Genomic DNA, 27,417 nt, shown 5'->3' with positions numbered 1-27,417 from the left:
TTCCGGCTCGCACGTGGCGGAGCGGTTCCTCGAGGCCTGCGATGGCGTCGCGGTACGACCGGGCCATCACCGTCTTCTCGCCGGACGGGCACCTGTTCCAGGTGGAATACGCGCAGGAGGCGGTGAAGAAGGGCTCCACCGCGGTGAGCGCCCCGCCGGCCCTCGGCTCCGGCCCCGCGGCGCCACGTGGCCTGAAGGACAGGGTTAGGGGGGGCGGGGGAGGACAGGGGGCCCACGCGGCCTGGGGGACAGGGGGGACCGGGAGGGGGGCGGGGGGGGGACAGGGGGCCCCGTACGAGGCGCCGTGCCTGCCGTCAGGGCGAGGACGCGGACTCGCGGCCAGGATGGTCCCCGCGGGCGGGTTTCACAGCCCTGTGTGCGCCCGCCTTTGTCTAACGACAGCCGGGGGCGTGCGTGCTGCGTGCGCGCCGTGCGTGTGTACGTGCTTGTGTGTGCGTGTGTGGTGTGCGCGTACGTGCTGCGTGTGTACGTGCTGCGTCTGTGCGTGCGTGCGTGTTTCAGGATCCGGCTGTGCGACAACTCACGCAGTGCGAGAATAGGAAAGACACGTTCGGCCTCCGGCACGCGGGCCGGGCCCCTCCTGGGGTGCACGGGCCCCTCCTGGGCGCGGGCCCCTCCTGGGTGCGGACCCTCCTGGGGTGCACGGGCCCCTCCTGGGTGCGGACCCTCCTGGGGTGCACGGGCCCCTCCTGGGTGCGGACCCTCCTGGGGTGCACGGGCCCCTCCTGGGTGCGGACCCTCCTGGGGTGCACGGGCCCCTCCTGGGGTGCACGGGCCCCTCCTGGGGTGCACGGGCCCCTCCTGGGTGCGGCCCCTCCTGGGGTGCACGGGCCCCTCCTGGGTGCGGACCCTCCTGGGGTGCACGGGCCCCTCCTGGGGTGCACGGGCCCCTCCTGGGTGCGGGCCCCTCCTGGGGTGCACGGGCCCCTCCTGGGGTGCACGGGCCCCTCCTGGGTGCGGCCCCTCCTGGGTGTGGGTCCCTCCTGGGTGCGGGCCCCTCCTGGGGTGCAGGCCCCTCCTGGGGTGCACGGGCCCCTCCTGGGGTGCACGGGCCCCTCCTGGGGTGCACGGGCCCCTCCTGGGTGCGGCCCCTCCTGGGTGTGGGTCCCTCCTGGGTGCGGGCCCCTCCTGGGGTGCAGGCCCCTCCTGGGGTGCGGGCCCCTCCTGGGGTGCACGGGCCCCTCCTGGGGTCACTGGCCGCGGGAAGCAGGCTCCTCCCGGGGGGCGGCCCTCACTGGGATTATAATAAGGATTTAAGGCCGATCGCGGCCTGAAGCACAGACTCGGTCACCGTAAGAGGAAACCCTGTGGCGAGGATTACTCTCGCTTGTTAAAGCATTGTCCTAATGTGTGCACCCCATGTCTGGTACTCGGCCCCCACCATCTCCTCTGTGTGTGTGTGATTTTTAAATAATTCTGAAAGTCTTGGAGAGATGATGCCCTTGTTTAAATTGACCTGTCCACATTTCTGAAAAACGCTTAAATACTCAGGGTAGCTGTAATGCTCCTGCCAAGTTTTAGTTTATGTTTAATAACTTTATGTTTTATAAAAATTAAAATGACAAAAATGCTCTGGTGACCAAAGATGGATTATCCCAAATCTTCCAAGTCCTAGCCTTCAACTCAGAAGGACCGGGGTTTTTTAATCTCTCAAATTTCCTGAGGCCGTTGGTTGTGCATTTTGGAAGTTGAGACACCAGCTCTGAGAAGGCACAGTCATTTCTAAATGTAGCGGTGTCTGTATTTTGTCTCGCTTTCCATACCAACTTAGTTATGGGAGGAAATAATTCAATTTTATTACAAATCTATCAAAGGTAAATGGTAAAGAAAAAAAAACACTGGAAAGAATCTTATTAGTTTTAAAAGTATTTTTCTATTTAATGGGGCCCACTAGTTTTGCTTCTTTTTTGTAAGTAATTTTCTTTAGAATTGTAAATTTAAGAAAAGTCTGATGCAGCTTAAACCAAAAGGGTACCATCTTGATAAAAACAAAAGTTCTCTAATCCCCAGCATGGCATGAAGCAGATGGTTAGAAGATAACACCCAAGCTTAGAGCCTGCAACAGAGGGAGTAATGGGAGAAGACGAGGTGTGATGAGAAACCGGCGGCTCCGTTAGAATGTTTTAGAACGCCATAGAACTGATGGATGGCTCCTTGTAATGAGCTGTAAAGGGGGAAGGACATAAAAATACCTGGAGTGGGCACTTCTAAAGATACATCGGAAGGATGAGACGGTTTTGTTTCAGGATTCTGAAATTACAGTTTGCATCTTTGTATGGAGTTCCTGTGTTTCCTTGAGCGTGCCATGACCTTTTCCATGGGGTCAAGTTTACACTGACAGTTGTTTATTAAAATGTGTCACAAAATAATCTGTCTATAAATGACATTTGATGGGATGGGTATACATAAGCCACCGTTAACCAGTTCTGACCAGTATGTGAACGTGCTGTTATTTAGTCAGACAACAAGTACACGGGCCACAATGACAGGCGTGGGTTTCACCTCCTTCTCGGCGATGGTTTTCCAGCCGAAGTGAGACATGAGTCCTGTTTCCTTTCTGTTAGCTCCCTTTTCTATAAATGAAAACCATCTTTGAATAACATTTTGGAGAGGTAATACCTTTCTCCTTGGGACAAATAGGAACCCTTCCTAATATTCTCATGAAAAAGATACGACTTATTATCATTCCTCCTTCTGTCCTTTCCCTGACCCTAAACCTGCTATTAGCTCCACATTTCCTACTTTATCAAAGCTCAGCTCCACCGTCTGACCATCAAAGTCTTCCAGAACCTTCCCCACCCTCTTCAGTGGAGGGCAGCTTCCAGGTCTCACTGATCCAGCTCTGCCCCTCGGGAGGGGAGGGGAGGAGGGGGGGAAACACTTCTTGTGCCGCCCTCTCGCTTTCCTTTTCCTCCCGGGTCACGCAGGCTCCTTCGTGAAGCCATCTCCGACCCACGCCCCTCATGGCGGATCCTTCGCTTCTGGGTTTATAATCTGTAACACAGAGCGCCACACAGCATGTGCTGCTTGGCCTCGCATCCCCTTTCATTTCAGGGGTCTGTAACAGACTCTCGCAGCTGGACCGGAAGGTCTGTGAGAATCTAGACGGTGTGTTTTGTGATTCTACTACACAGTGTACCGTGGAGAGGCTGGGCGGAAAGAAAACGAACATTTAAGTAACATTTACTTAGTATCAGGTATTTTTGTACATGACCTAATGTTAAGGAGAGTGTTTAATCCCCTTCTTATCGATGTGGAATCTGTAATTCAGAGCTTCCATAGTTTGATGAAGGTACCCCGCTAAACGCTGATGGAGCCGTGTCCACACTTACATTTTTCTTGTTCCAAAGCCTCTGCTTTTTGCATTGCATCGTGCAGTTTGTTCAGTAAAATGTGTCTGTTAGTTAGCTGTCATTACCATGCACGTGGAATCAGACAATTAACGTCTTTAAGCTTCAGTTTCTTGAACAGTAAACTAGGCACCAAAACGGCACCGCCTCCACGGGGTCCGTGACAGTTGCATGAAGCAATAACACGTGTTCGTATCTTGCACAGTGTTGGGTTCACAGCAAGTAAATGGCAGCTATTATTACTGACTATCGCTTTGTCTTCTCTTTTTCCTTCAATGTTGTCTATGGTTTCCCAGCACAGTCATTTCAAGACATTTTTGGTGAATACTTGCACCTGCCAAGTGTGGTTGTGGGCCCTCGTGTTTCATAGAAAGTTAGACTCCACTTCTGACAATGGGAGCTTACTATCTAGTGTATCCTCCCCTACCCCCCTCCACCCCTTCTAAAACCTATGCTGACGGGCAAGCACATGAGTATTGAATACTCTTCTTCACTCGAGAAGGGAAAAGTAGACGATAGACTACACAGACTGCGTACAAGCGAGCCTCCAACCTGGAGGCGCTCAGTGACCTGTGGATAGTCTACTTTGGCTAACCTCTGGGAGGAGGTGGGGTAAACACCACATTGCTGTGAGCTGAGGGGTGATGGTAATATTTGGCTTTTAAAGAATTGAGTGAAAAAGGCAGGATTGAAGGGACGTGGTCTTGAAGATTTTGTTTAATATGAGAGCGACTTGAGCATATGTTTCAATGCTGGTGAGATAAAACCAGCAGATAAAGTTGAGGTTTATTTGTTTTTTAGGTTAATTTGATTTATTTTTAACTTTTTATTATAGAACTAGGGGCCCGGTGCACAAATTCATGCACCTTGGAAGGAACTGTGGGCAGCGAGGCTGCGGTGGGCACAGGGGCAGGTCTCGGCCCATCCTCTGCGCCCCCCCCAGCCCCTCCCACCACGGCCTGGTCCCCTGTCTGCTGGCAGCCCCACTCCTGCCACCACCACTCGCACCTGCTGACGGCGCAGAGTGATTGGTGCCGGCGCCAGCAGCAGATGCAGTGGCGCTGGCAGCGGGTGCGAGTGCCGGGCGGGACCACGGTGCGCGGGAGGGAAGAATTTTCAGTAACCACCAGAGGCTTGCTCTGATGACAGTGACCCCGCTCACCTGCTCCACCATCCCGCCACAGCTGACGCCCACCTTGTTCCATGCGCGCCCTCTGGCGGTCAGCGCACATCATAGCGACCAGCTGTTGGGTTGTTTGATTGTTCTGCAGATCAGTATATTTGCATAATAGGGTTTTAAATATGTAGATATTCCAAACAAAAAGAGATGTATAAAGGGTATAGTATAGTGAACCTCTGTACACCAGCTCCAACAGTTGTCACCATTTTACTATTTTTTTTTTTATCTTTCCCAACATTTCCCCCTTCCTAATGGAATACTTTTCTAAAATTGATTTGAGAGAGAGAGAGAGAGAGAGAGAGAGAGAAACATCCATCGGTTGCCTCCCACATGCACCCAGGACCCCACAACCTGGGTATGTGCATTGACTGGGAATCAAACCTGCCACCTTTCGGTGTGCGGGACGATGCTCCAACCAACTGAGCCACACTGGCCAAGGCCCCAGTGGAATACTTTCATTGAAGTTTTGTTGAGATCACTGCAGATTTATATGCTGTTGTAAGAAACTTGTATACTTTGGCCATTTTCTACCAGTGGTAACATTTCGCAAAACTATGGTTCAATCAGGATATTGATATTGATAAAAGCCACCTATTTTACCCAGATTTCTCCATTCTGCTTGTAGTCCGTTGTGTGTACATCGAGTTCTGCCATGTTTTATTGCCTGTGTGTATTCGTGTGTCCACAGGCAGGACACCGGACAGTGCCCAGCTCCGGGGAGTCCCCTGCCGCTCCTCTGTGACCACACCCGCCTCTTCACCCTCCTCCCCACCCTCCTCCCGGTGCCGCAGCCCTACTCTCTGGCACCCTCCTCTGTCTTCATCCCTAATATTTTATCGTGTCAGACGTCAGGCGTGGTGTCATAGTCTGAACCCTTGGGGATTCGCGTTCTGCCCTGGAGATCCCTCCGGGGTCGCAGCCTCCGTTTGGCTGCCGGGTGGTGTCCATGGTCTGGGTGCATCGCCGCTTAGCGGGCCCTGGGTGCGGGCATTGGGTGGTGTCCCGCACGGCGCTGCTCTGAAGAGAGATGCGGTGCCCGTGCGTAGCAGGCTTCCGTGTGGACATCAGTGGGAATCTCCACGTGTGCCGTCACTGGGTCATAGGTCACTGCCGGTCAGTTCTGTAAGGCATTGCCTCACTGCTGCTCCCTGAGGCTGCTCCATCTTACACCCCTTCCCCCCCCCCCCCCCCCCCCGCAGTGAATTCCCCGCTCCTGTTGGTGAGACCCAGTCTTTCTGTTTTTGAGTCAGCATGGGCAGTTTTCTTTATTTTTCTAGTTTGTCCTTTCAGTCAGATTTTCAAATTTATTAGGTGCATGATTTTCAAATTCCTACTTTTCCCCACGTGGAATGTTTCCTTTACTCTTTTTGCCTTTTGGCTATTTTAACTAAGACATTTAAAAAATTATTTCTTTAAAAAACTGTCTTTTGGTATTATCAATTTGTTGTTTTCTCTCTAGTCATTAATTTCTGCTTTTTCCTTATTTCTCCCCTTGAGCTGAGCTTAAATATTTTTATCGCTTTTTTAACTTCTTGAATTAATTTTTAATTTGATTTTATAAAGTGAGATTATGAATTTTCTTCTGAGCATAATTTTGTCCACATCCAAAGCCTTTGGTATTGGGACTTCCGTTGCAAGCATTTTCGAGAGAGTGTGTGGGGGCAGGTTTGTTGTGTTTTGTTCTTTGGAAAGAAAAAAATTATTTACAAAATGCCTCCTCCCTCCCCCCCCCTCCCGCCCTCCCTCCTCCCCTCCCGCCCTCCCTCCCGCCGTCCCTCCCCCTCCCTCCCCCTCCCTCCCCCTCCCTCCTCTCCCTCCCCCCCCCCTCCCGCCGTCCCTGGGATGGATGGGCCACTGTCGCTCAGCCCTTGGCAGGGAGCTCTGCCCACAGCTCCGGGCTGTGGCGCTGCCTGCGGGGGCGGCACACTCGTGACCCAGCCTGTGGCAGCTTTAACGTCTCTGTTTAGCGGACAATTGTGTCGGTGAGAGTTATAAAGCTTATTGTGTTACCTCGTGATCCCTGAATTTAAATGGATTTATTTCAATTGGGGGGAAATACTGAGATTTTCTTTGAGTCCTAATATATGTTAACTTGTAATGCCCACGACTCGATAAGAAGGCATGGTCCCTGTAGGGTGTGAAGGTCAGCATGTCTCTCATAGGAGGTGGGACTTGGAGGGAGGGCTCAGCAGAGAGGATGGTTAGGGAAGGCCTCTTGGCCTTGAATGACTTGAATGGAGTGAGGGGACAGTTAGAACAAAAGCTGTCATACGTTACCTATTTAATTGAAAGAGTGTTTTGTTTAATTAAAAGATGTAATCGCAGGTGTAGGTCTGCATTTACCCTGTTCTGTGTTTTCACTTCAAGAACGCTAAGTCACGCCCTGGCTGCGTCGCTCGGTTGCTTGGAATGTCGTCCCGATGCGCCAAGGTTGCAGGTCCAATCCCCTGGTCAGGGCACATACAGGGATCGGCCAGGAAATACATGAGTGGGCGGGACAACAAATCTCTCTCTCTCTCTCTCTCTCTCTCTCTTTCTAAAATCAATCAAAAACTTTTTTAAAAGAATATGAATTTCAGAATACACCTTTTTGCCTGGGTGTGTTGTATAAAACAGGACCATCTGATCACACTTGGCCACAGGCAGTCACAAATACCAATAGCGGAATAGAAGATGACTGCTGTGATACAGAATTACATTCTCACAGGTTACGCTTGAGGCCCTAAGACTAGGGCCGCTTCCTCAGAAGAACTCCTACCCTTACCCATTATTTGTGAGACTTTCCCCATCCCTTCCCCGGGCAGGGGCGGAGGGCGGAGCAGTGGATTCTTGTTGTTGTATTCCAGTTAGATTGAGGCTTTGTTTCTCAGTGGTCCGGGGGGCGGGCATTTGCTCTGTCTCTCGGCTGCTGTGACCTCCAATCCCTGTCCTCCAGATGGGGACAGACATAGATGTGTCCACTTAGCCTTCCATGCTTGCTCTACCAGCGGTGCCGGTGCTGCCTGCCCTCTGGAAGGACCCCACATGGTCCATGTTCTGTGTTTAGATAGCAGCTCTTCAGTGTATTGTCTGAGAGTAAGCTGCTCGTAGTTTCAGCATTTGCGGGATAGTCTTCCAGCTTCCAGCTGTGTATCTTCTTTGCCTTGAGTTTGAGTAACGGACTTCAGCAAGCCAGGGTCTACGCAGCTGTCTTCTTAGAAGTCTGCTTTCTCGGTTTTCCTGAATGTTTAAGGAAGAGCGTTTTTCTGTAAGGCATGTGTTAGGATAACTTGATTTAATGTTAAAACTGACAACTAATTCTATTTTTGAATGATTTGACAGGTTGGAATTCGTGGTACCAATATAGTTGTACTTGGGGTAGAAAAGAAATCAGTCGCCAAGCTTCAAGATGAACGAACTGTGAGGAAAATCTGTGCCCTGGACGACCACGTCTGCATGGCTTTTGCAGGTACCCGGGGGCCTACAGGGACGATACAGAGCATCCTGTGCAGTGGTCACACATGTGGTCCCCCCACAGCTGTGTGCTGCTGTATTCATACAACATACGGAGCTCGCTCCATTTCTCATTAAACACAACAGTATACCCTGTCTTTTCTGGAAAAATCACAGCTCTGTAAACCAGGATTTCTGATAGTTTTGATAAAACATAAATGTCAGAAGGTATACATTATATTATCTTAATTGTAATTTTAGGTAGCTGTTTTCTTTTTAATTTTTTTATTTTGAAATAACTTTAGATCAGGAAATTAGAAAAAAAAAAAAACAAAGTAGTCCCCTTTATCCTTTACCCAGTTTTCCCCAAGGGTAACATCTTCAAACCAGTAAATGGACATTGTTACAAGCCACAGATTTTTTTCAGATTTCACCAGTTTTACATGCACTCATTTGCATGTGTGTGTAGTTTTATTGGGCTTATCACATGTATAGATTCATGTACCATCACCACAATCAAGAAACACAACTCTTACATTACCACAAGACTACCTACCCATGCTCCCCCTCCTGCGTATCACTAACCTCTGGCGATCAGTAAGCTATTCTCTTCTCCATCTCTTCATGTTGAGAATGCTGTATGAATGGAATCATATGGCATAAAACCTTTTAATACAGGCTTTTTTTCACTCAGCATAAACTACAACATTAGTAGTAGTAGTGATAGTATTTAGTGGCAGTTAAAAAAGGAGGTGGTAGAATGTATGTATTGACATGAGAAAGTATCCATAACATATATTAAGAATAGTAAGTTACAAAAGATTATGTATGATACAGTTCTGTTTCTAAAGTATAGAATTACCTGGTACCCCTTATTCCCTCTGGTGGGGAATAACAGGTACATATCAGAGCACATATCAGAAAGAAATACAGTGCCATTTTGAAAAAAATCACATTCTTTTGTTGATGTTATTATATTTTTAATGCTTGAAAAACAGGCCTTAGGGGGAAAAATCGAAGAATTTGAAAAAAATGATTTCATGTGCCATGTGGAATGCCATTGAATAGTAGAAATTTTACAATATGATAGCTTCAATGTAAGTTTGTGGCATAAATTTAAAAGCATTGGACTGAGACTCATTCTATAATTGCTTATTTATAAACAAAGTGAAATTTCAATACTATATTTTCAAAATATATTTTTATTGATTTCAGAGAGGAAGGGAGAGGGAAAGAGAGATAGAAACATCAGTGATGAAAGAAAATCATTGATCGGCTGCCTCTTGCATACCCCACACTGGGGATCAAGCCCACAATCCAGGCATGTGCCCTTGACCCAAATCGAACCTGGGACCCTTCAGTCCGCAGGCCGATGCTCTATTCACTAAGCCAAACCAGCTAGGGCTCAATACTATCTTTAAACAGAATTTGTTCTCTTTTTCCTAGTCATTTAGTATTGATTAGTATAATTGTTGCTTATTATGTTAAAAAAACACACACAACTATGATACTCATATGGTTTGGCAAACTTGTCTCTGAATCAGTTTAATACTACTTTCTAAGTATGCTTTTATGTTTCTCTACTTCTGGATCATATATATTGTAAATGGACAATACTTAGAAATCTCCTTTCTGATCACATTTTGTAAATGAGTGAAGCTTTTAAATCATAGGATAAACTAAATCAGTCTTTTTCCATTTCTTTTTTTCTTTTTCTTTTTTAATCCTCACCTGAGGATATTTTTTCCATTGATTTACGGAGAGAGTGGGTGGGGAGAGAGAGACAGAAACTTCCACATGAGAGAGACACATCGATTGGTTGCCTCCTGCACATGCCCCAACCAGGGCTAACAAGGGGAACAAGAGTCTGTGACCACACATACGGAGGGTTAGGTGAGAAAGGGATGTTTCAAAGACTCTGAATGACCTTTTGGGCATGTGGTTTGAAGAGCGTGGGGAAAGAAACCATAGGCCATGGAAAGGTCAAACGCCAAAGAAGTCTTTTTTTTTTTTTTTTTAATATATATTTTATTGATTTTTCACAGAGAGGAAGAGAGAGGGATAGAGAGTTAGAAACATCGATGATAGAGAAACATCGATCAGCTGCCTCTTGCACAACCCCCACTGGGGATGTGCCTGCAACCAAGGTACATGCCCTTGACCTGAATCAAACCTGGGACCTTTCAGTCCGCAGGCCGATGCTCTATCCACTGAGCCAAACCGGTTTCGGCCAAAGAAGTCTTAATGTAATAGAAATGTTCCCATGCATTGCATCTTCTGGGGCAGTTACTGTAGTTCCTTATAGAAGTGAGGAGTTAATTACAGGATGTTTTGGTATGATAAAAGCAAGGCATGTTTGCTTTTTCTGGTTTAACATGTTTTATTTTCCAATCCTTAATCTTAGACAAAATGCTGAGAAATATTTCACGGTTACATTGAATGAAGTTTGAATTCAGTGGATATGTGTTTGATAATGAAATGTAATGTACATTGTTTTCATAAGAAATCCAGCTTACTTCATGGTTTAGGTAATCAGTATATTGGTTTTGGAATCCAGGATAGCCCATCAACCTTTGAACAGTCTGCCATTGATATCTCCCCCTGAAAAGGTTTTAAAAAATGTGACTACAGAGATTTTAAAAAATTATTTTTAATAAACCCTAACAACCAACCCATCTACTATGAATGAAACCATTTTAATATTTGGGAAATAGTTTACTTAACATTAGTGTTTAACCGTTATTCTTTGAAGTCATTTTCTTTAAAAAGTAAGTAAGAATGCGTTAAGTTAAGCCCTGAAGGAAGTAAATCAGAATGTCAGGTAAGGGATTCACAAAGAATTTTAGTCTTTATAATGGACGTATACTGAGGAAAACAAAGGACGTTATAAGGAAGATTTTGTGGTAGCTAAAACCCTTTGACATTAAAAAGGCCTTCTTTCTTGTAATGGTTCACCGACTTTTATAGGACTGACTGCTGATGCGAGAGTGGTGATAACCAGAGCCCGTGTGGAGTGCCAAAGCCATAAGCTCACCGTTGAGGACCCCGTCACCGTCGAGTATATAACGCGCTTCATAGCATCCTTAAAACAGGTAAGCCCAGAGAGCAACAAACGGCTTCAGGTTTCTCCTTTACTATTTCAGGTCTAGTCATGCAAATACTTCAGTCAGTCAGTCCATGAAATCTACTGAGTTCTTTATTCTTTTTCACACGTCATACTCACACTGTTACTGCAGCGGAATGGATTGGTTTGATCACTAGGAATCTCAATCAGTATCAGTTGTGGGGATTATATTAAAACTAGAGGCTCGGTGCATAAAATCCGTGCACTGTGGGGGGGGGATGCTCAGCCTGGTCTGCGCCCTCTCGCAGTCTGGGAGCTCTCGGGGGATGTCCAACTGCCAGCTTAGGCCTGCTCCCCATGAGCCCGACTTCTGGCTGAGTGGCGCTCCCCCTGTGGGAGCACACTGACCACCAGGGGGCAGTTCCTGCATTAAGCGTCTGCCCCCTGGTGGTCAGTGCACATCATAGCGACCAGTCATTCCACCATTTGGTCGATTTGCATATTAGCCTTTTATTATATGGGATAAAAAAGAGCAAGCAATCTAATCTTTTAAGGGGATTTCTTCACTTCTGGAGATTGAGTAAGGAGCACCAATTTTTAGAGTTTACCAAAGCAAATACCCATGATTCTTCCACTTACAAACCTAAACACAACTGATAGTGTTCAGGTATTACTTCTGAATCCATGAGTAGGTACATTAATATTAAGTCTAATCATAATGTGTACAAATATGTTTTTCACTTATTATTTTATGTGCTTTTGTATATGTCAATGAAATCCTTATATAACTCTATACAGGCAGAACTCCTTTATTTTTTTAAATATATTTTATTGCTTTTTTACAGAGAGGAAGGGAGAGGGATAGAGAGTTAGAAACATCAGTGAGAGAGAAACATCGATCAGCTGCCTCCTGCACACCTCCTACTGGGGATGGGCCCGCAACCAAGGTACATGCCCTTGACCAGAATCGAACCTGGGACCTTTCAGTCCGCAGGCCGACGCTCTATCCACTGAGCCAAACCGGTTAGGGCCAGGCAGAACTCCTTTTATTGTTCCTCACTTTATTGCACTTTACAGATGTTGTGTTTATTATAAACTAGAGGCCCGGTGCACAAATTCGTGCACCAGTGGGGTCCTTCAGCCTGGCCTGTGGGATCAGGCCGAAACTGGCTCTCTGACATCCCCCGAGGGGTCCTGGATTGTGAGAGAGCACGATTAGGGCCGGGGAGGGACGCGGGAGGTTGGCCAGCCAGGGAGGGACCGTGGGAGGGCTCCAGGGCATGTCCAGCCCATCTCACTCAGTCCCGATCAGCCGGACCCCAGCAGCAAGCTAACCTACTAGTCAACTGTCTGCCCTCTGGTGGTCAGTGCACATCATAGAGAGCAGTTGAGCGGCCTTAGCATACATTAGCATATTACGCTTTGATTGGTTGAAAGACTGACTGGTAAACCAGACACTTAGCATATTGGGCTTTTATTATATAGGATTGAAAGTACGACACTCCACCAACAAATAATTAAGACTTACTTTATTGTGATACTCTCTTTCTTATGGTGTCTCAGAGGTATGCCTGTAAAATTGATGTTAGTTGCTATCCATAATTATTTAGGATGTTTCTAGTCTATTTCATTTTCTCATTTCTTTTCTCACTTGCTAGTTCTCAAATTGCTACTTTAATAACATTATCTTTGAAACAAATTTTATTATTTTTAAATTATATTGGGGTTTTTTTTAGATTATAATTGGTCTTTTTAAAATTTACTTTTATTGATTTCAGAGAGGAAGGGAGAGGGAGAGAGAGATAGAAACAGCAATGATGAGAGAGAATCATTGATTAGCTGCCTCCTGCATGTCCAACACTGGGGATGGAGCCCGCAACCCAGGCATGTGCCCTGACCAGGAATTGAACCGTGACCTTCTGGTTCATAGGTCAGCACTCAACCACTGAGCCACCCGGGCTGGGCAAGATTATAATTGGTTTTAAGACTTTTGTTATATATAGCTAAATTACTTTCTGAAAAAATTGAACCAATTTTTACTATGCAATGAACAATGTATAAGTGTACCCCTGAAGGATCATTAGCACTGGTTTCTCATTTTTCTTTTATTTTGCCAAGAAGTATAACATAGTTAGTGCTTTGGGCCAACTATTTAGCCTGTTTTGCCTTAATTTTCTTATTTATATAATGAGCATTACAGGAATACCTACTCTGTTGAGTTGGATTAAATGATTTAATACATTTAAAACATTTAGAACACTTTCTGGCTGGATTTTACCATCTGTCCACATAGAGATTTTTTTATAGACCATACTTTCTATATATTAAAGTTTTAAATTACATACTTATTTTTAAATTGCCCTATTTTTAAAATTTAATTTATGTTGCAGGAAAGTCCAACATTTTTATATTTCTTTTGCTTTTTTTATTTGCTCTGCTTTTTCCAGAGTTTATAAAGGTATCCACCAAAAAACAAGGTGTGGAACATTGTGTATACAAGATTCCCAATTGTAATTTTTAGGTTTTCTTCTAGAAACATGAAGGTTATGTGTAGAATATTATAGAAACACTAGAGACCCGATGCAAGAAATTCGTGCAAGGAGCTTGGCCCTCGCAGCCCCCGCTTCGTCCGGAAGGTCATCCAGAAGGACGTTCGGCTGCCTAGTCTAATTAGCATATTACACTTTTATTATTATAGATTAGGGGCTCAGTGCATGAATTCGTGCATCCTGAAAGGAACTGTGAGCTGTGAGGCTGCGGTGGGCACGGGTGGGTCTCGGCCCATCCTCCACACTGCCACCCGGCCCCTCCCACCTCAGCCACCCGCCCCTCTCCCCCCCATCCCCTGTCTGCTGGCAGGCCCACTCCCGCCACCACTCCCACACGCTGACGGGGCGGAGCGATTGGGGCCAGCGCCAGCAGTGGGTGCGAGTGGTGGCCGCTGCCCCAATCGCCCCTCAGGAGCAGGGGGAGGTGGAGAAGCCCTCAGTGGCTATCAGGACCGGCGCCGGGCACCGGCAGCTGGTGTGAGCAGCGGATCTGGTGCTGGCAGCAGGTGCAAGTGGGGCCATCACCGGTAGCTGCTGGCTCTGATCGCCCCTCAGGAGCAGGGGCAGGTGGAGAAGCCCTGAGGGGCGATCGGGGCCGGCAGCCGCCGCTCACACCCACTGACGGCGCCGAGTGATCAGGGCCGGCGCTGAGCGCTGGCAGCAGGTGTGAGCGGGGCCAGCACCGGCAGGACTGCGGTGCGCGGGAGCAAAGAATTATCAGTAACCACCAGAGGCTCGCCCCGATGACCGCGACCAGCACCCTGCCTTGGTCTGGCGCCCCTGCTCACCTGCTCCACCATCCCGCTGTGGCCAATGCCCACCATGTTCAGCACTCTGCCGCCTGCTGCTGACATTTGCCATGTTCCACACACGCCCCCTGGTGGTCAGCGCACGTCATAGCGACCGGTTGTTCAGTTGTTCTGCCGTTCAGTCTTTCATATTAGGGTTTTATATATATAGATACATTTTAAGTCTGTAAAAGTCAAGTTGCCACTGAGGAGGGCCCTGGGTTCTGGGATAAAAGAGAGATGCTTTAGATACACCTTTGGTACTTATTGTTCTGACCATGTGCATGTGCTACTTTCACTTTAAAAAGCGGTTGACTGCCCTGGGCCCCGGGTCCGGGCGAGGCCGCGGGCCCCTGGAGCCGGGTGAGCCCTGGGCCCCGGGTCCGGGCGAGGCCGCGGGCCCCTGGAGCCGGGTGAGCCCTGGGCCCCGGGTCCGGGCGAGGCCGCGGGCCCCTGGAGCCGGGTGAGCCCTGGGCCCCGGGTCCGGGCGAGGCCGCGGGCCCCTGGAGCCGGGTGAGCCCTGGGCCCCGGGTCCGGGCGAGGCCGCGGGCCCCTGGAGCCGGGTGAGCCCTGGGCCCCGGGTCCGGGCGAGGCCGCGGGCCCCTGGAGCCGGGTGAGCCCTGGGCCCCGGGTCCGGGCGAGGCCGCGGGCCCCTGGAGCCGGGTGAGCCCTGGGCCCCGGGTCCGGGCGAGGCCGCGGGCCCCTGGAGCCGGGTGAGCCCTGGGCCCCGGGTCCGGGCGAGGCCGCGGGCCCCTGGAGCCGGGTGAGCCCTGGGCCCCGGGACCGGGCGAGGCCGCGGGCCCCTGGATCCGGGTGAGCCTGGCCCCGGGTCCAGGTGAGGCCGTGGGCCCCTGGATCCGGGTGAAGCAGTGCCCCTGGGTCCAGCCGAGACCAAACCAGAGGGAGTCGGACCTGCATTACCACCATTTGTCCACCATCCAGAGCTGAGGGGTCAGTGCCGACATGTACTCATAGGGAACCGGTGGACATTGATATTGGGTCTCAAAAGAACTGTTGGTCCAGAAAGAAACTCACTACAGACTGATTCATTTGCCTGTCAGCATAACTATTATTGCTCGTCGCACATTCAATTCTTATAAGTATATCTATAGTGACACATGATTTCGCTCATCTAGGGGAAATGATGAACAACATAGACTGATGAACAAGAACAGAACCAGAAACAAGGAGGCATCGATCGGACTATCGGGCCTCAGAGGGAGGATAGGGGAGGGTGGGGGGAGGGGGGAGAGATCAACCAAAGGTCTTGTGTGCATGCATATGAGCCTAACCAATGCTTAAGTTCAACAGAGGGTTGGGGCATCCAAGGGGAGGGGTGTGGGATGGGAATGGGGGGATGAGGACAAATATGTGACACCTTAATCAATAAAGAAATTTAAAAAAAAAAAAAAAAAAAAAAAAAAAAAAAAAAAAAAAAAAAAAAAAAAAAAAAAAGCGGTTGACTAAGCACATAAAGTAGAAGGGTCTGTCCTCTGAGGTGTGTTTGCCAAGCATCCTCTTCATACGTCAGTGTGATCTGGGAGCATTAGGAGACACAGAGAAATTAAGACATAGACCCTCCTTTAAAGGTGTGTTTATGTTTGTGTAGCCCGGTATTTGCATCCATAATCTGAATTGGCTATTAACACACATACATAATAGGATGTAGGCATTTTAAGTAGATACAGGGCTAGACCCGTCCAGGAGAAAGCTGGGTGTAAAGCTAGTCGGGCCGCCGTGTTGCACACGTTGCTGAGCTGCCTGCAGGTGGCCTCCAGCTCCCTGTCAGGACCCCTCTGCATTCTAGGGGCACAGGCGCAGGGTGAGTGTGGGTCCCACTCCGGGATGGAGCTCAGATCCTGGCACTCAGGTGAAAAGCACAATTGGTTTCCAGTGCCCTGTTGACTGTGAGGAAAAAGCACGTTTTTTCTTGGAGAGAAACAAAGAGTTCCTTGTTTTGGAGCTGACAGAGTGTCTGGGTTGGGTTTTATGTAGAGTGACTTAGTATACGGTGGACAATATACTTGGCAATGATAGTACCAAGAAAAAGATTTGATAGCAGTAGTGTCGTGTAAGAATGCTTGATAACAATTGTAGTGTCTCTCACAGTAATGGAGGAGGGATCTAAGGCACAGCTAACTAAAACCAGCTTTCCAGGAACCCAAACGGTGCGAGGTACACGGTTCTCTGCTGTGTTACAAAGGCTCAGTCTTGTTAGGTTACCCAACTGTGCATCAGCCAATAGAAAACCACAGTAAACCATGTAGAAGTAAACTTCGGATGTGGTTTTATAGACTATGTACGTTTTTTAAATTTTCATTATGGATTTGAGGTTAGTCCAGAAAGTAAGGGAGGAGAATCGGGAAGATATACAGAATGAGATATACAGAATGATAAGTAATAGTGTGGCCTTTGCATGGCCTATAGTGCAAGTAACTACCGAAACATGTTCTTTTTCAGAAATACACTCAGAGCAACGGGCGAAGACCTTTTGGCATTTCCGCCCTAATCGTAGGCTTCGACGACGATGGTATCCCGAGACTGTATCAGACTGACCCCTCTGGCACCTACCACGCCTGGAAGGTGAGGCATCCATTTTTAACGTGTAAGAGAAGTTGAGTAGATGTCTTCACTGTACACGCTTTACCACTTTCCAGGGCATGATGAAAGTTATGTTACATTAAAATATCGAGGGTGGTAGGAACTTTCTGTAACCGTTCAGCTAGTCGGCATTATGATGGCTTCTGGTGGACAGAAACACTGGCTTCTTAGTCCCAGGGCTTTTCCTTTACGTGTGGAAAGATGTGACACACCTAAGTGAGGAATACCCAGTTCCTGCTCGTCGCCATGCTCCAGTGACGACCGCGCCACATGGCTCTGCTCTGAGGAGAAGCGTGTGTCCTTCTGCTCTTAGTGAAGCATGACAGAGCCTGCAAACGCGAGTCAGAGCGCCCAAACCGAGTTTATTCCGGTGCCGGTGCATCGAGTGCCGCCCTCAGACCCCTGGGAGGCAGCTTTCTGTTGGTTCGGTTGTTTTGAGTCGCCGTTCCTGGTTCAGCGCCAGCTGCCGGCTTTGCTGAACGGCGCACTGCAGCCTCGTGGTGCCCACAGCGAGGCCAGACGCCACCATGGCAGTGTTCAGAGGTGACGTTTCCTATATTCTTACACGTGAGAATAAGACTACACCACACAATCCAGTCTAAGTGATGCTGACTATTAAACGTTTAAATGCTGCCCTGTCAGGGCCCGGCGTGGCTCGGGCTGAGCAGCGACCTAGGAACCAGGAGGTCACAGTTTGATTCCCGGTCAGGGCACAGGCCCAGGTTGCGGGCTCCACCCCCAGTGTGGGGTGTGCAGGAGGCAGCTGATCCATATTTCTCTCTCATCATTGAGGTTTCTGTCTGTCTCTCCTCTCCTTTCCTCTCCGAAATCAATAAAAATATTTTTTAAACAGTTTAAATACTTAGGCTTTAAAATAATTTTATGCAGAGTTTATTTTACTGTTATTAACATCCAGATAAATTAATTGGGAAATCTTGCCTTGGTTTTTAAGCCTGTATTAAGTAACGTATTTTGATTTGAGCTGACCATACTCATACTATTTTATAAATCCAGTAAAACAGTGGCTTATATTCTTACCACAGAGATCTGGATCCTTGTGTTAGCCGCACATCCTGTAAGCCACCTGCACAATCTCATGGGCAGTCAGAGGCTCTGAGCTTAATACCAGGCTCGTTCCTGCCGGTGAGACACCTGTACATGTGCGCGGTTTCTTGCGCCTCCACACCTCTGCCCTAAACCAGACGAGCGGTTACACGGAATCTCTGAATGTGTTGACGTCTGCTGTCTTCTGTTTGCATTGATCATTACGTCATCACTCTTCCTTTCAGGTTCATAACAATTTCCACGTTTATGTAATTTTCCATTTTATTTTGGTTGCTCCCTGAGGTCACACAGAGAAGCATTTTTTATTTCAAAGTCAATGGACATGGGCAATAGGGTAGTGAAAAACGGGGGGAAGGGGGGAGTAGGAGTTGGGAGGAGGGGGGACGGGGAGGAAATGGGAAATATCTGGAATACTATAAACAAAAAAAATAATAAAAGATCTGAAAAAAGAAGTTCATTGAAAGACAAAAAAAAAAAGAAGAAGAAGAAGCCAGGAGACTTTCCTAGCTCAAAGGAGACTAAACAGACAATGCCCGAGGTCTTTGATTGGCTCCTCGATGGGGAAGCAGTCACAGCCAGAGACACTGAACACAATGGGCAATGGTATGCATCAGCCTTAAGTCTTGGGGATGTGGAACTACAGTGTTATATTTTAAAATCCCTGTTTTAAGGGAATTGATCGAAGTATTTAGGGGCAAAATGTCATGACATCTTCAACTTCAACATAAACAAGCATGCATATGTGTGTGTAGGTAAATGGAGAGAGATAAAATAAATATCTCAAAATGTTAATAACTTAGGAATCTAGGTAAAAAGGTACATGGTAGTTCATTGTTCTTTCAACTTTGCATAGGTTTGAAATGGTCAAGTTAGAACATTGAGGAGAGAGAATAGTAAGAAGGAGGAGGTGGTGATGGCTCCTTTAAGAAGTTTAGCTATAAAGGGGAGCAGGGAAATGAACGACAGCTACAGGAGAATGTGGGTTCAAGGAAGGTGTTTTTTTAAGACTTGACAGTATACAGGTTTCGTTTAGTCAGCAACGGGATTAAGCTCGTAATATGCGTGGACGCTGAGCATAGCCATGGCATCTACTCTCCGAGCGCTCACATGCTAGAGGCAGCGGGGAGAGAAGTCAATGTACAGCATGGTGGACTGTGGTGGTAACACATGCCACCCAGGTGCGGGCCCCCAGGTGCGGGCCCCCAGGTGTGGGTCCCCGGGTGCGGGCCCCCAGGTGTGGGTCCCCAGGTGTGGGTCCCCAGGTGCGGGCCCCCAGGAGCGGGCCCCCAGGTGCGGGTCCCAAGTGCGGGCCTCCAGGTGCGGGCCCCCAGGTGCGGGTCCCAAGTGCGGGCCTCCAGGTGCGGGCCTCCAGGTGTGGGCCCCCAGGTGCGGGTCCCAGGTGCGGGCCTCCAGGTGCGGGCCCCCAGATGCGGGCCCCGAGGTGCGGGCCCCCAGGTGTGGGTCCCCAGGTGTGGGCCAGGAGCCGCAGCATGGGCATCACCCGGCGCAGCTGGGAATGCAGGAGCAGCCCCCTCAGACCGGCTGAGCCAGGAGCGCTCCTACCGAGAGGCCCATGGATCCTGCCCGGTGGCAGCCTCAGCAGCACCGCTTGGGAGGAGCAGAGTCCTGGGGCGGAGGGAGGAGCAGGAGGTGCGGTTCTGAAGAGGGAGTCTGGGAAGCAGAGGGTTTGCGCAGAGGCCTGAGAGAAGTGAGGGAGCAGAGGCTGGACATGGCTGGGGTCCCAGACCGGGGGGGGGCGGGGGGGGGGGGGGCACAAGTGCAGATGCTCTGCAGGGCGGCTTCCTGTGTGTGGGGGGAGAGGTGGGAGGAGGAGAGAGGGGCAGAGGTGGGACATGAGATGGCAGAGGAGTCCACGGAGCCGGGAGTGGGACTCGCAGAGGGCCTTCCTCACCCTCCTTTGCAAAATGGTGCATTTGACTCTGAACAGGACCGGAAGCCAGTTTTAGCAAAGCAGGAACATTAAGTGGCTTTTTTTAAAGGATCCCTCTGGCTACTATGAAACAAATCTATGAAAAAAAAAATGTATGGAGAGAGCAAGGAGGGATGCAGGCAATATAATAAAATAGGTGCCTGTCCTGGCCGGTGTGGCTCAGTGGCTGAGCATTGCCCCATGCACCAAGAGGTCCTGGGTTTGATTCCAGTCCAGGCACATGCCTGGGTTTCGGGCTCCATCCCCAGTAGGGGCGTGCAGAAGGCAGCTGATCAGTGATTCTCTGTTATGGATGTTTCTCTCTCTCACCCTCTCACTTCTCTCTCTCAAATAATCGATTAAAAAAATACATTTTTAAAAATAGGTGATTTGAGTTTGGTGAAAAGCGGTTAGATGCTGGTTTTATTTTGCAAGATGAGGAACGGTGTGAGGCTTTGCTTAATGGATATAAGGTGTGAAAGAGAGAAGTAAGAATGGCTGAAATGTTTTGGAATATGTATGCATTTATGAAAGTGATAAGGTGGAGAGGGGGATTTTGATGATGTAGAGGAAAGTGGAAGACATAAAGGAGAGACTCTAAATAGGCACAAGTGCATGGAACTCCGTGTGAAGGTGGGCAGGTGGGAGCTGGACAGTTTTAAGTGCAAGAAATGATTGTTTTTAGTGGGACATTTCAGACGTATACCTAAGAACACAAAAATAATATAAATACATGCATGTATTCACCAGGTTTAAACAGGTGCTAACATGTTAGCATACTTGCTTCAGCTCACGTTTTAAGTGAAAGGTGGGAGTAATGACGGTGATGGCACAACACTCACGCGCCGCCAGCCAGCTCCACGCAACCGGAGCTTCCCGTGTGGCCTCCCCCTCCCTCCCGCGCCGCCGCGCCCCCGGGAACCACTTCCCGCAGGTGGATGTGTCTTCTGTGCGGAACCACACAGTCACTGCACGTAGAAGCGCCAGAACAAGGGGGCTGGTTTGCATGTGACCCCGATGTGGTATTAGGCATGATTACTTATGCCAGCGGTGACAAATGGGGTGGTGTGTCCCCTCAGGGACACCTGGCGAGGGGTAGGACACGTTTGGTCGTCACCGCTGGCATCAGCGGGCAGAGCTGCTCAACAGCCTACAGTCACAGGACAGCCCGCCCCTCCCGCAGCAAAGAATGATCTGTTCCCACGTGTCAGTCGTGTTGAGGTTAAGAAAACTCCCTGTAACCTTTCCCGCCCTTCTCTCCCCACGCCTGAACTGGGTTAGTAATGGTACCTCTTTAACTGTTTGGGGGATGGTCGGGTTGGATGAGATAATTCATGTAAAATGTGACGCGCCGTCCCATTCATGTAAACAGCTTTCTTCACGTTGATGTTCTTTTTCCCCTCATTTTTCTTCCTTTTGCACCATACTGCAAAGTCTCACCTCCTTTCCTCCCCACCTCTTACAGAGTTTCAGCTCTTTCAATCTATTCCGGTGGTCAAGAACTTGGGAACTATTAAAGCAACAGAACGCAATGGCCAGTATAAACATGGGTATATCTGAAAATTACTCCTGCCGTCACTACAGATTATTCATGTAGTGACCAATGAGCTGTTGAAATGTTTGCTAAGTTTTCAAACCTACAATTTTCATTTTGCAATTACGCTAAGAAATACTGGAGTAAACTCTGAATCTTTAAACTTCACTTAGTAACCATAAATTCCTTCATATTGCAGTATTATTAAGAGTTATCTTCTATTTTTCAAGGCAAATGCAATAGGCCGAAGTGCTAAAACTGTCCGAGAATTTCTAGAAAAGAATTACACAGAAGATGCTATAGCTAACGACAATGAAGCTATCAAACTAGCAATAAGAGCTTTGCTAGAAGTAAGTGATCTAATCCTATATAAGAAAAGCCGGGAGTTCATCTGGGAGTTCACCCAGGGGGCGGGGCCAGCCTGGGGAAGGAGGAGGCCCCGCCAGCAGGGCAGCAGGCAGCCGGGGGAAGAGCGGGAGGCCCTGGCCGGCAGGGCTAGGGACCCTACCAGTGCACGGATTTTGTGCACTAGGCCTCTAGTAAAGGATATTCAGGAAAGCAGAGGTTTTTGTCCTTTCATTGCTTATGGAAACACAGAATTTCCCGAAGTCATTCTAATACCGACTTGTTCTACATTAGGTTGTCCAGTCCGGTGGGAAGAACATTGACCTTGCTATCATGAGAAGAAACCAACCTTTGAAAGTAAGTCGCTCCCCACGGGGAGAGTGTCGGTAGTGTGTCTGACAGAAGTTAAGATGCGTCGCCTGCGTCTTCATGATAAGCCTGAACGCCCTGAGCACCATCGACGTGATGGCAGCTTCTGGTTTGTTTCTGGGGCGAAGGCTCTCTAATGTGATGTGCTTGTTGCGAGCAGTCACCCCTCCCTCGCCCTTTGTGAGGCCCGGAGGCGCTGCGGCCCGTGCACAGACTCCCCCGTGTGTGTGTGTCCTTATAGGTAGGGACCCTGCTGAGTCAGACGTCAGGGATCAGCACAGCACGGTCCCCATGGAGAGTCCTTCCCGCCACCTTACAGAGCAGCTGCTCCTCCTATGTTTTTAGATCTTCCAAAATCAAGATATGCTTCCAGCAAGTGTCATTCAGCTGCCACTTATGTCATTGCTGGCCCGCCAGGCCTCCCACATCATGTGGTCTTCATATGTCAACAAACCCTCCCCCTAGTCTGGACTGCCTACTGGTTTTTATCTGTTTTCTACACTTTCCACTTAAAAGTGCCTTGAGCCACTGGTGACTTAAACTTTAACACCTCGTGTGGTGCCCTTTCCCTGTTTCTTTGGGTGAGTCTCGCACTGTTGTTTGTGTAACAACTGCTGGGCCGCAAAATAAATGGTTCACAACAACGTGATAAAGGGCTCTGAATTTATGATAGAGGATTCATTGGCTAGAGAGCACTCAGAACATGGTTCTCTGCTGTTCCTGAGGTAGAGCTGTACAGTGTGGTGTGCCAGGTAGCGCTCTAGCTGAGTACACAAAAGCACTCGAAGCATGGGAAGCATTCTTTTATGTGCACCTTTTGTTGTAGGAAAACATTCCGGGGGAAGGAGTGTCGAAATGAGCGCGGTGTGGAGTGGGGTTTTGTTTTTGTTTTGGATTGGGGCAGGGAATTCTTGTTGATGTAACGATACCACATCCCCATATTTTATTAGTTAGCCAATGGATGGGGATGTGAGGCTAGGCCAGCAGCAGAGTTTCAGTGAATTAGAGAAATAGGGGTGTGGTTGGGTCTTCCCCCACACGGCCGCACATAGTAATCAGGCTGCTGAGCATAGAATGTGGAGATGGGAACTGGGCTGGGCTATTAGCCCTGCTGCCAAGGGCCTAGGACATACATGCAACAGTGCAGGGACACAGAACCAGAGACCAGAGGCACCTCTCCAGCCCCACACATATGTGCGCGCGCACACACACACACACACAGTTACACACATGTTTTTACCTCTTGAGTGGCAGGCCGGTGTGTGTCCTTCCACATGGTATCTCAGGACAGGCTGCGTGGCAAATAGGACACATGCTTTGGAGTTGGACAGACCTGGATGTAAGTCCTAGCGGGTCAGTTTGTTTAACAGTATGACCTTGAGCAATTTGCTCCCATCTTTTTACTTTAAATAAAATAAAAGAAACATTATTTTTGCTTTGAATTCCATGAGGGAGATGTAAATAAGCAGTGCAAATCATCTTTTCCTTATCTCTTGTGGCTAGTCCATGAGCTGATAAAACAGTCAAACCTTTTCAGAGAATCACAGTTAGGAGGGGGTGGAGTTCAGTGATGAGTTATTTGCTCATGAACAGAGTGAGTCTTGCATTAAAATGGTTTTAGTTATATTTTGATGTGGGATATGTAATGCAATGTCACATTCTGCCTGCTTTCTCTTTTAGCACAACAGTAGTGGAAATGTCGTAGAGTTCTGGTTTTGTTCATAATAGTTACAAGTATATTGCTGTTGATTCTTTGAAACACTTCATTATGTATTTGAAGTTATAAATAGTTAATAGAAATTTATAACATACTAGAGGCCTGGTGCACGAATTTGTGCACAGGTGAGGTCTGGCCGGCCCTGTCCCCAATCAGGGTGGGGGGGCCGATCCGGGGCAGGGCCAGTGGGAGGAGGGCCGCTGGTGGTTGGCCAGCTGGCCCCACCCCCAATCAGCCTCCAACACCCTTATCGGGACCAGGGCTGGCAAGTGGGAGTCTGATCAGGGCCTGGATCAGGCTGGTTGGCTGCCGCAGTGCATGTTATGGCCACAGGTTGTTCTGCCATTCCGGTTGATGGGATTTTGTATATATAGATAATAGGTTTTTTTTCATATTGTAAATACTTAGAAATGTTTGGTATAATTGCAATTTGTTTAATTTGTTTTTCTTTTCAGATGTTTAGTGCCAAGGAAATTGAATTACAGGTCATTGCAATAGAAAAGGAAAAGGAAGAAGCAGAGAAGAAAAAACCAAAGAAGACTTTGTGAACACTGAGCGCTTTTAATGTTTTGTTGTGCTTAGAATTATTTAGTGAGTTTTAAGGGAAATACGCTGGTTTATGGCATTGCATTAGTAGTTATGTGCTGTTTTGAGACTGCAGATTTGTGAGTCTCTTTAGTCTATCACAGGGACAGACATACAAGAATATGTAGGTTTTCTTTGAAAATATTTTAGTAACTGTTGAAAGCAGTCATAATTCCACATAAGCTTGAGACTATACTCTATAACTTGTCCAGTGTTTTATTTCTTCATGTATGAAAATTAAGAAAAATTTTAATTAAAAAAATGAATAATTTGGTGACATTTGAGTATTGACTGTCAGGTAGAGAGATACCTATTTGAAAATAGACTGAATATAATACTGAGTCACATTTCTAAGTGAATGATAAAAACACCCTTGTGTTGGTGAATTGTCAAAATTTTGTCAGTCTCCTTCATTTTTAAATATTTTATCATATTTATTTAACCTTTTGCATTTTATAAGTTGCAGTATATCATCTGAACAGGGTTCTCTATGAAAATAAGGAGAGAAATGAATACAGGTGATCTTAGTTCTGATTGGCATTTTATCGTAAATATATCCCGTGTGATAGATTCGTCACATGTTCCGTCCAATAGATGGGTGCTTGTTACTGAGTGCTGGCATTGGCCTCTGAGAGGAGCAAAGGACATACAGAGTGACCCCTCCCCGCAGAGGGAGATTACCCCGCACGGCCCAGGAAAAGAAGGTGCGTAATGCCGGGAGGGAAGTTATGTTTTTAAAGCAAAGGATATCAAACGGTATAAAAACAAAGCCCACCTACCTTATCATTTCAGAGCTTTGCCTCTTTTTAAATGTTCTTTTTGGAAACAGGGAGGAGGGAGGTTGAATTCTTGCAAAGGAGCTCAAAGGAGAAGGTGAGGAAAGACTCCTGGGCGCTGTGCTCTGAGCAGGGCAGGGGGCGCGCAGGCAGAATTTCAGGATAGAAAGACCCTCCAGGGCCCCTCGCTGGTTCCTCCTGGGCCCTCTACTCTGTCCCCATAAAGACGGGGTGGGGGGCATTTTCTGGGCGGAGTGTGCCATTCCACCCCACGCTGACATGCCCCCCTGCCTTTCTGGTTTCATGGAGCCATGAATTCCATGGCTCGCTCTGTACCCTCCTCTTTAAAACGTAGGATTAAAGCCATGCGCTTGCTCCCTGTCACCTCCTGGCTTCTGAAACCAAAGGCCAGCGCTTGACAATCCGATCAGCGCCCACTGAAGCGCTCAACACGCCTGCGCATGCTCTCCCTGGCGGGATGGGATGGGGCACCATCCCTGAGCCCGGCCCTGACCTGGCATTGCCTGATCCTCTTGCCTGGCACGCATCGGGCGGACTGTGTTGAAGTTACATCTGATCTTTGCTGAGGGACGGGGAGTGCTTTGGGCGCAGGCACCATGCTGGATGCTGGAGACGTGGTATTGGGGTAGATCAGTCACCGCGCTGAGTGAGAGGCAGACCTTACACCCAGTGACTCACTGCAATCGGGAGCAGGGCTGGGACCCCTGTCTGTCCATCAGTTTCCACAGCTGCTGAGACTTGCATGCGTGCTGTGGAGCTGAGTTAACTTGCAGGTTTTTGCAAATACCAGGTATTGAGAGGAAGGAGAGAGGATGACCCACAGATGGTCCCCGACTTACTTGTGATGGTTCAACCTACGATTTGTTTTGTTTGTTTTTTCAACCTAGGATTTTTGACTTTCCGGTGGTGTAATAACCACACGCACTCAACAGCAACCATACTCGGCATTCTGGATTTTGATATTTCCCGGGCGAGTGATCCGCACACACACTCCCTTGTCCTGCTGGCAGCGCGGTCTTGTCTGGGGTCAGTCAGCAACCGCCAGGGTCAACGGCGACCACTCTGCTTCGTATTCATGGTGTCAGATGCTTAGCCCAACTGTAGGCGAATGTAGGTGTTCTGAGCTGGTTTCAGGTCGGCGAGGCTAAGAAACGGCTTTGGAGATTGAGAGGCGTAGCAGATCCACCTAATAAACAGGCAGCCAGACTGGGAGATAAGAAAACACCCCCAAATAAAAGAATAAGAGAATTCTCCAAAAGGAGAGAGAAATGAAATGGAGCTAAGAAATTTATCTGATAGAGAGTTCAGAATAACAATGGCAAAGATGCGCAACAGCGTGAGGAAGATAGAGTAACTGAAAAAAAAAAAAATAACCGGAAATAATTACACGGCACTAATAAGGGAGGCGAGGCTAAGCTATGATGTTGGGTAGATTCCGTGTATTAAAAGCATTTTGACTTAACAGTGTTTTCAACTTATGATGGTTTTATCAGGACAAAACCCCATTGTAAATCAAGGAGCCTCTGTACCTAATCTCTCACTTGGTATAGAAACCAACTTCCCAGTCTCTCTGGCCCTGTGAGCATGTAGTGATGAGAGAATAGTCAGGGAAGGTACGCTGCACGCAGAGCCCCTGAGATGGGTCCGATCCTGGCCAATCAAAGTGGGGACTCCCAGGAGAAGAGAGGTCAGTTGTTGTGCAACATAGTCTGACCCTGGGCAACCTGGTGAAGGCCCGGGATTTGAGTGTCCTTCCCCTCCTGTTCACCCCGAGGGGAAGTCCTTTTTCCGGGTTCCAGAAGTGAACAAGATACGGACTTGTCTGAAAAGAGGTTTGACTGCTCTGGCTGGGAAGCTCGGTTGGTTGGAGCATCGTCCCATGCACTAAAAGGTTGTGGGTTCGATTCCCAGTCAGGGCACATACCTGGGTTGTTGGTTCAATCCCTGGTTGAAGCAAGTATGGAAGGATCTCTCTCTCTCTCTCTCTCTCTCTCTCTCTCTCTCTCTCTCTGATGTCCTCAGGAGAGGATAAAAAATAAAATAAATGGTAATGGGACAACTGGTTATCCACTTGAAAAGAAAGAACATTG

General features: G+C 48.3%; 1 protein-coding gene across 1 annotated transcript; it reads left to right on the top strand.

Annotated features, from left to right (window-relative positions):
* Positions 1–24,493, top strand: PSMA8 (proteasome 20S subunit alpha 8; the record flags this gene model as incomplete). The annotated part of the gene is made up of 7 exons (XM_079785135.1): positions 1–143; positions 7,873–7,999; positions 10,951–11,075; positions 16,845–16,967; positions 21,745–21,864; positions 22,154–22,216; positions 24,401–24,493. The coding sequence occupies exons 1-7, from the start codon at positions 42–44 to the stop codon at positions 24,491–24,493; spliced, it is 753 nt and encodes a 250-aa protein (XP_079641261.1). The 5' UTR covers positions 1–41.
* Positions 24,494–27,417: the final 2,924 nt, after the last annotated feature.

Source organism: Cnephaeus nilssonii (genome assembly GCF_951640355.1).
Source record: "Cnephaeus nilssonii genome assembly, chromosome: 11".
Classification (NCBI taxonomy): domain Eukaryota; kingdom Metazoa; phylum Chordata; class Mammalia; order Chiroptera; family Vespertilionidae; genus Cnephaeus; species Cnephaeus nilssonii.
This window is presented reverse-complemented; position numbering and strand designations above follow the sequence as displayed.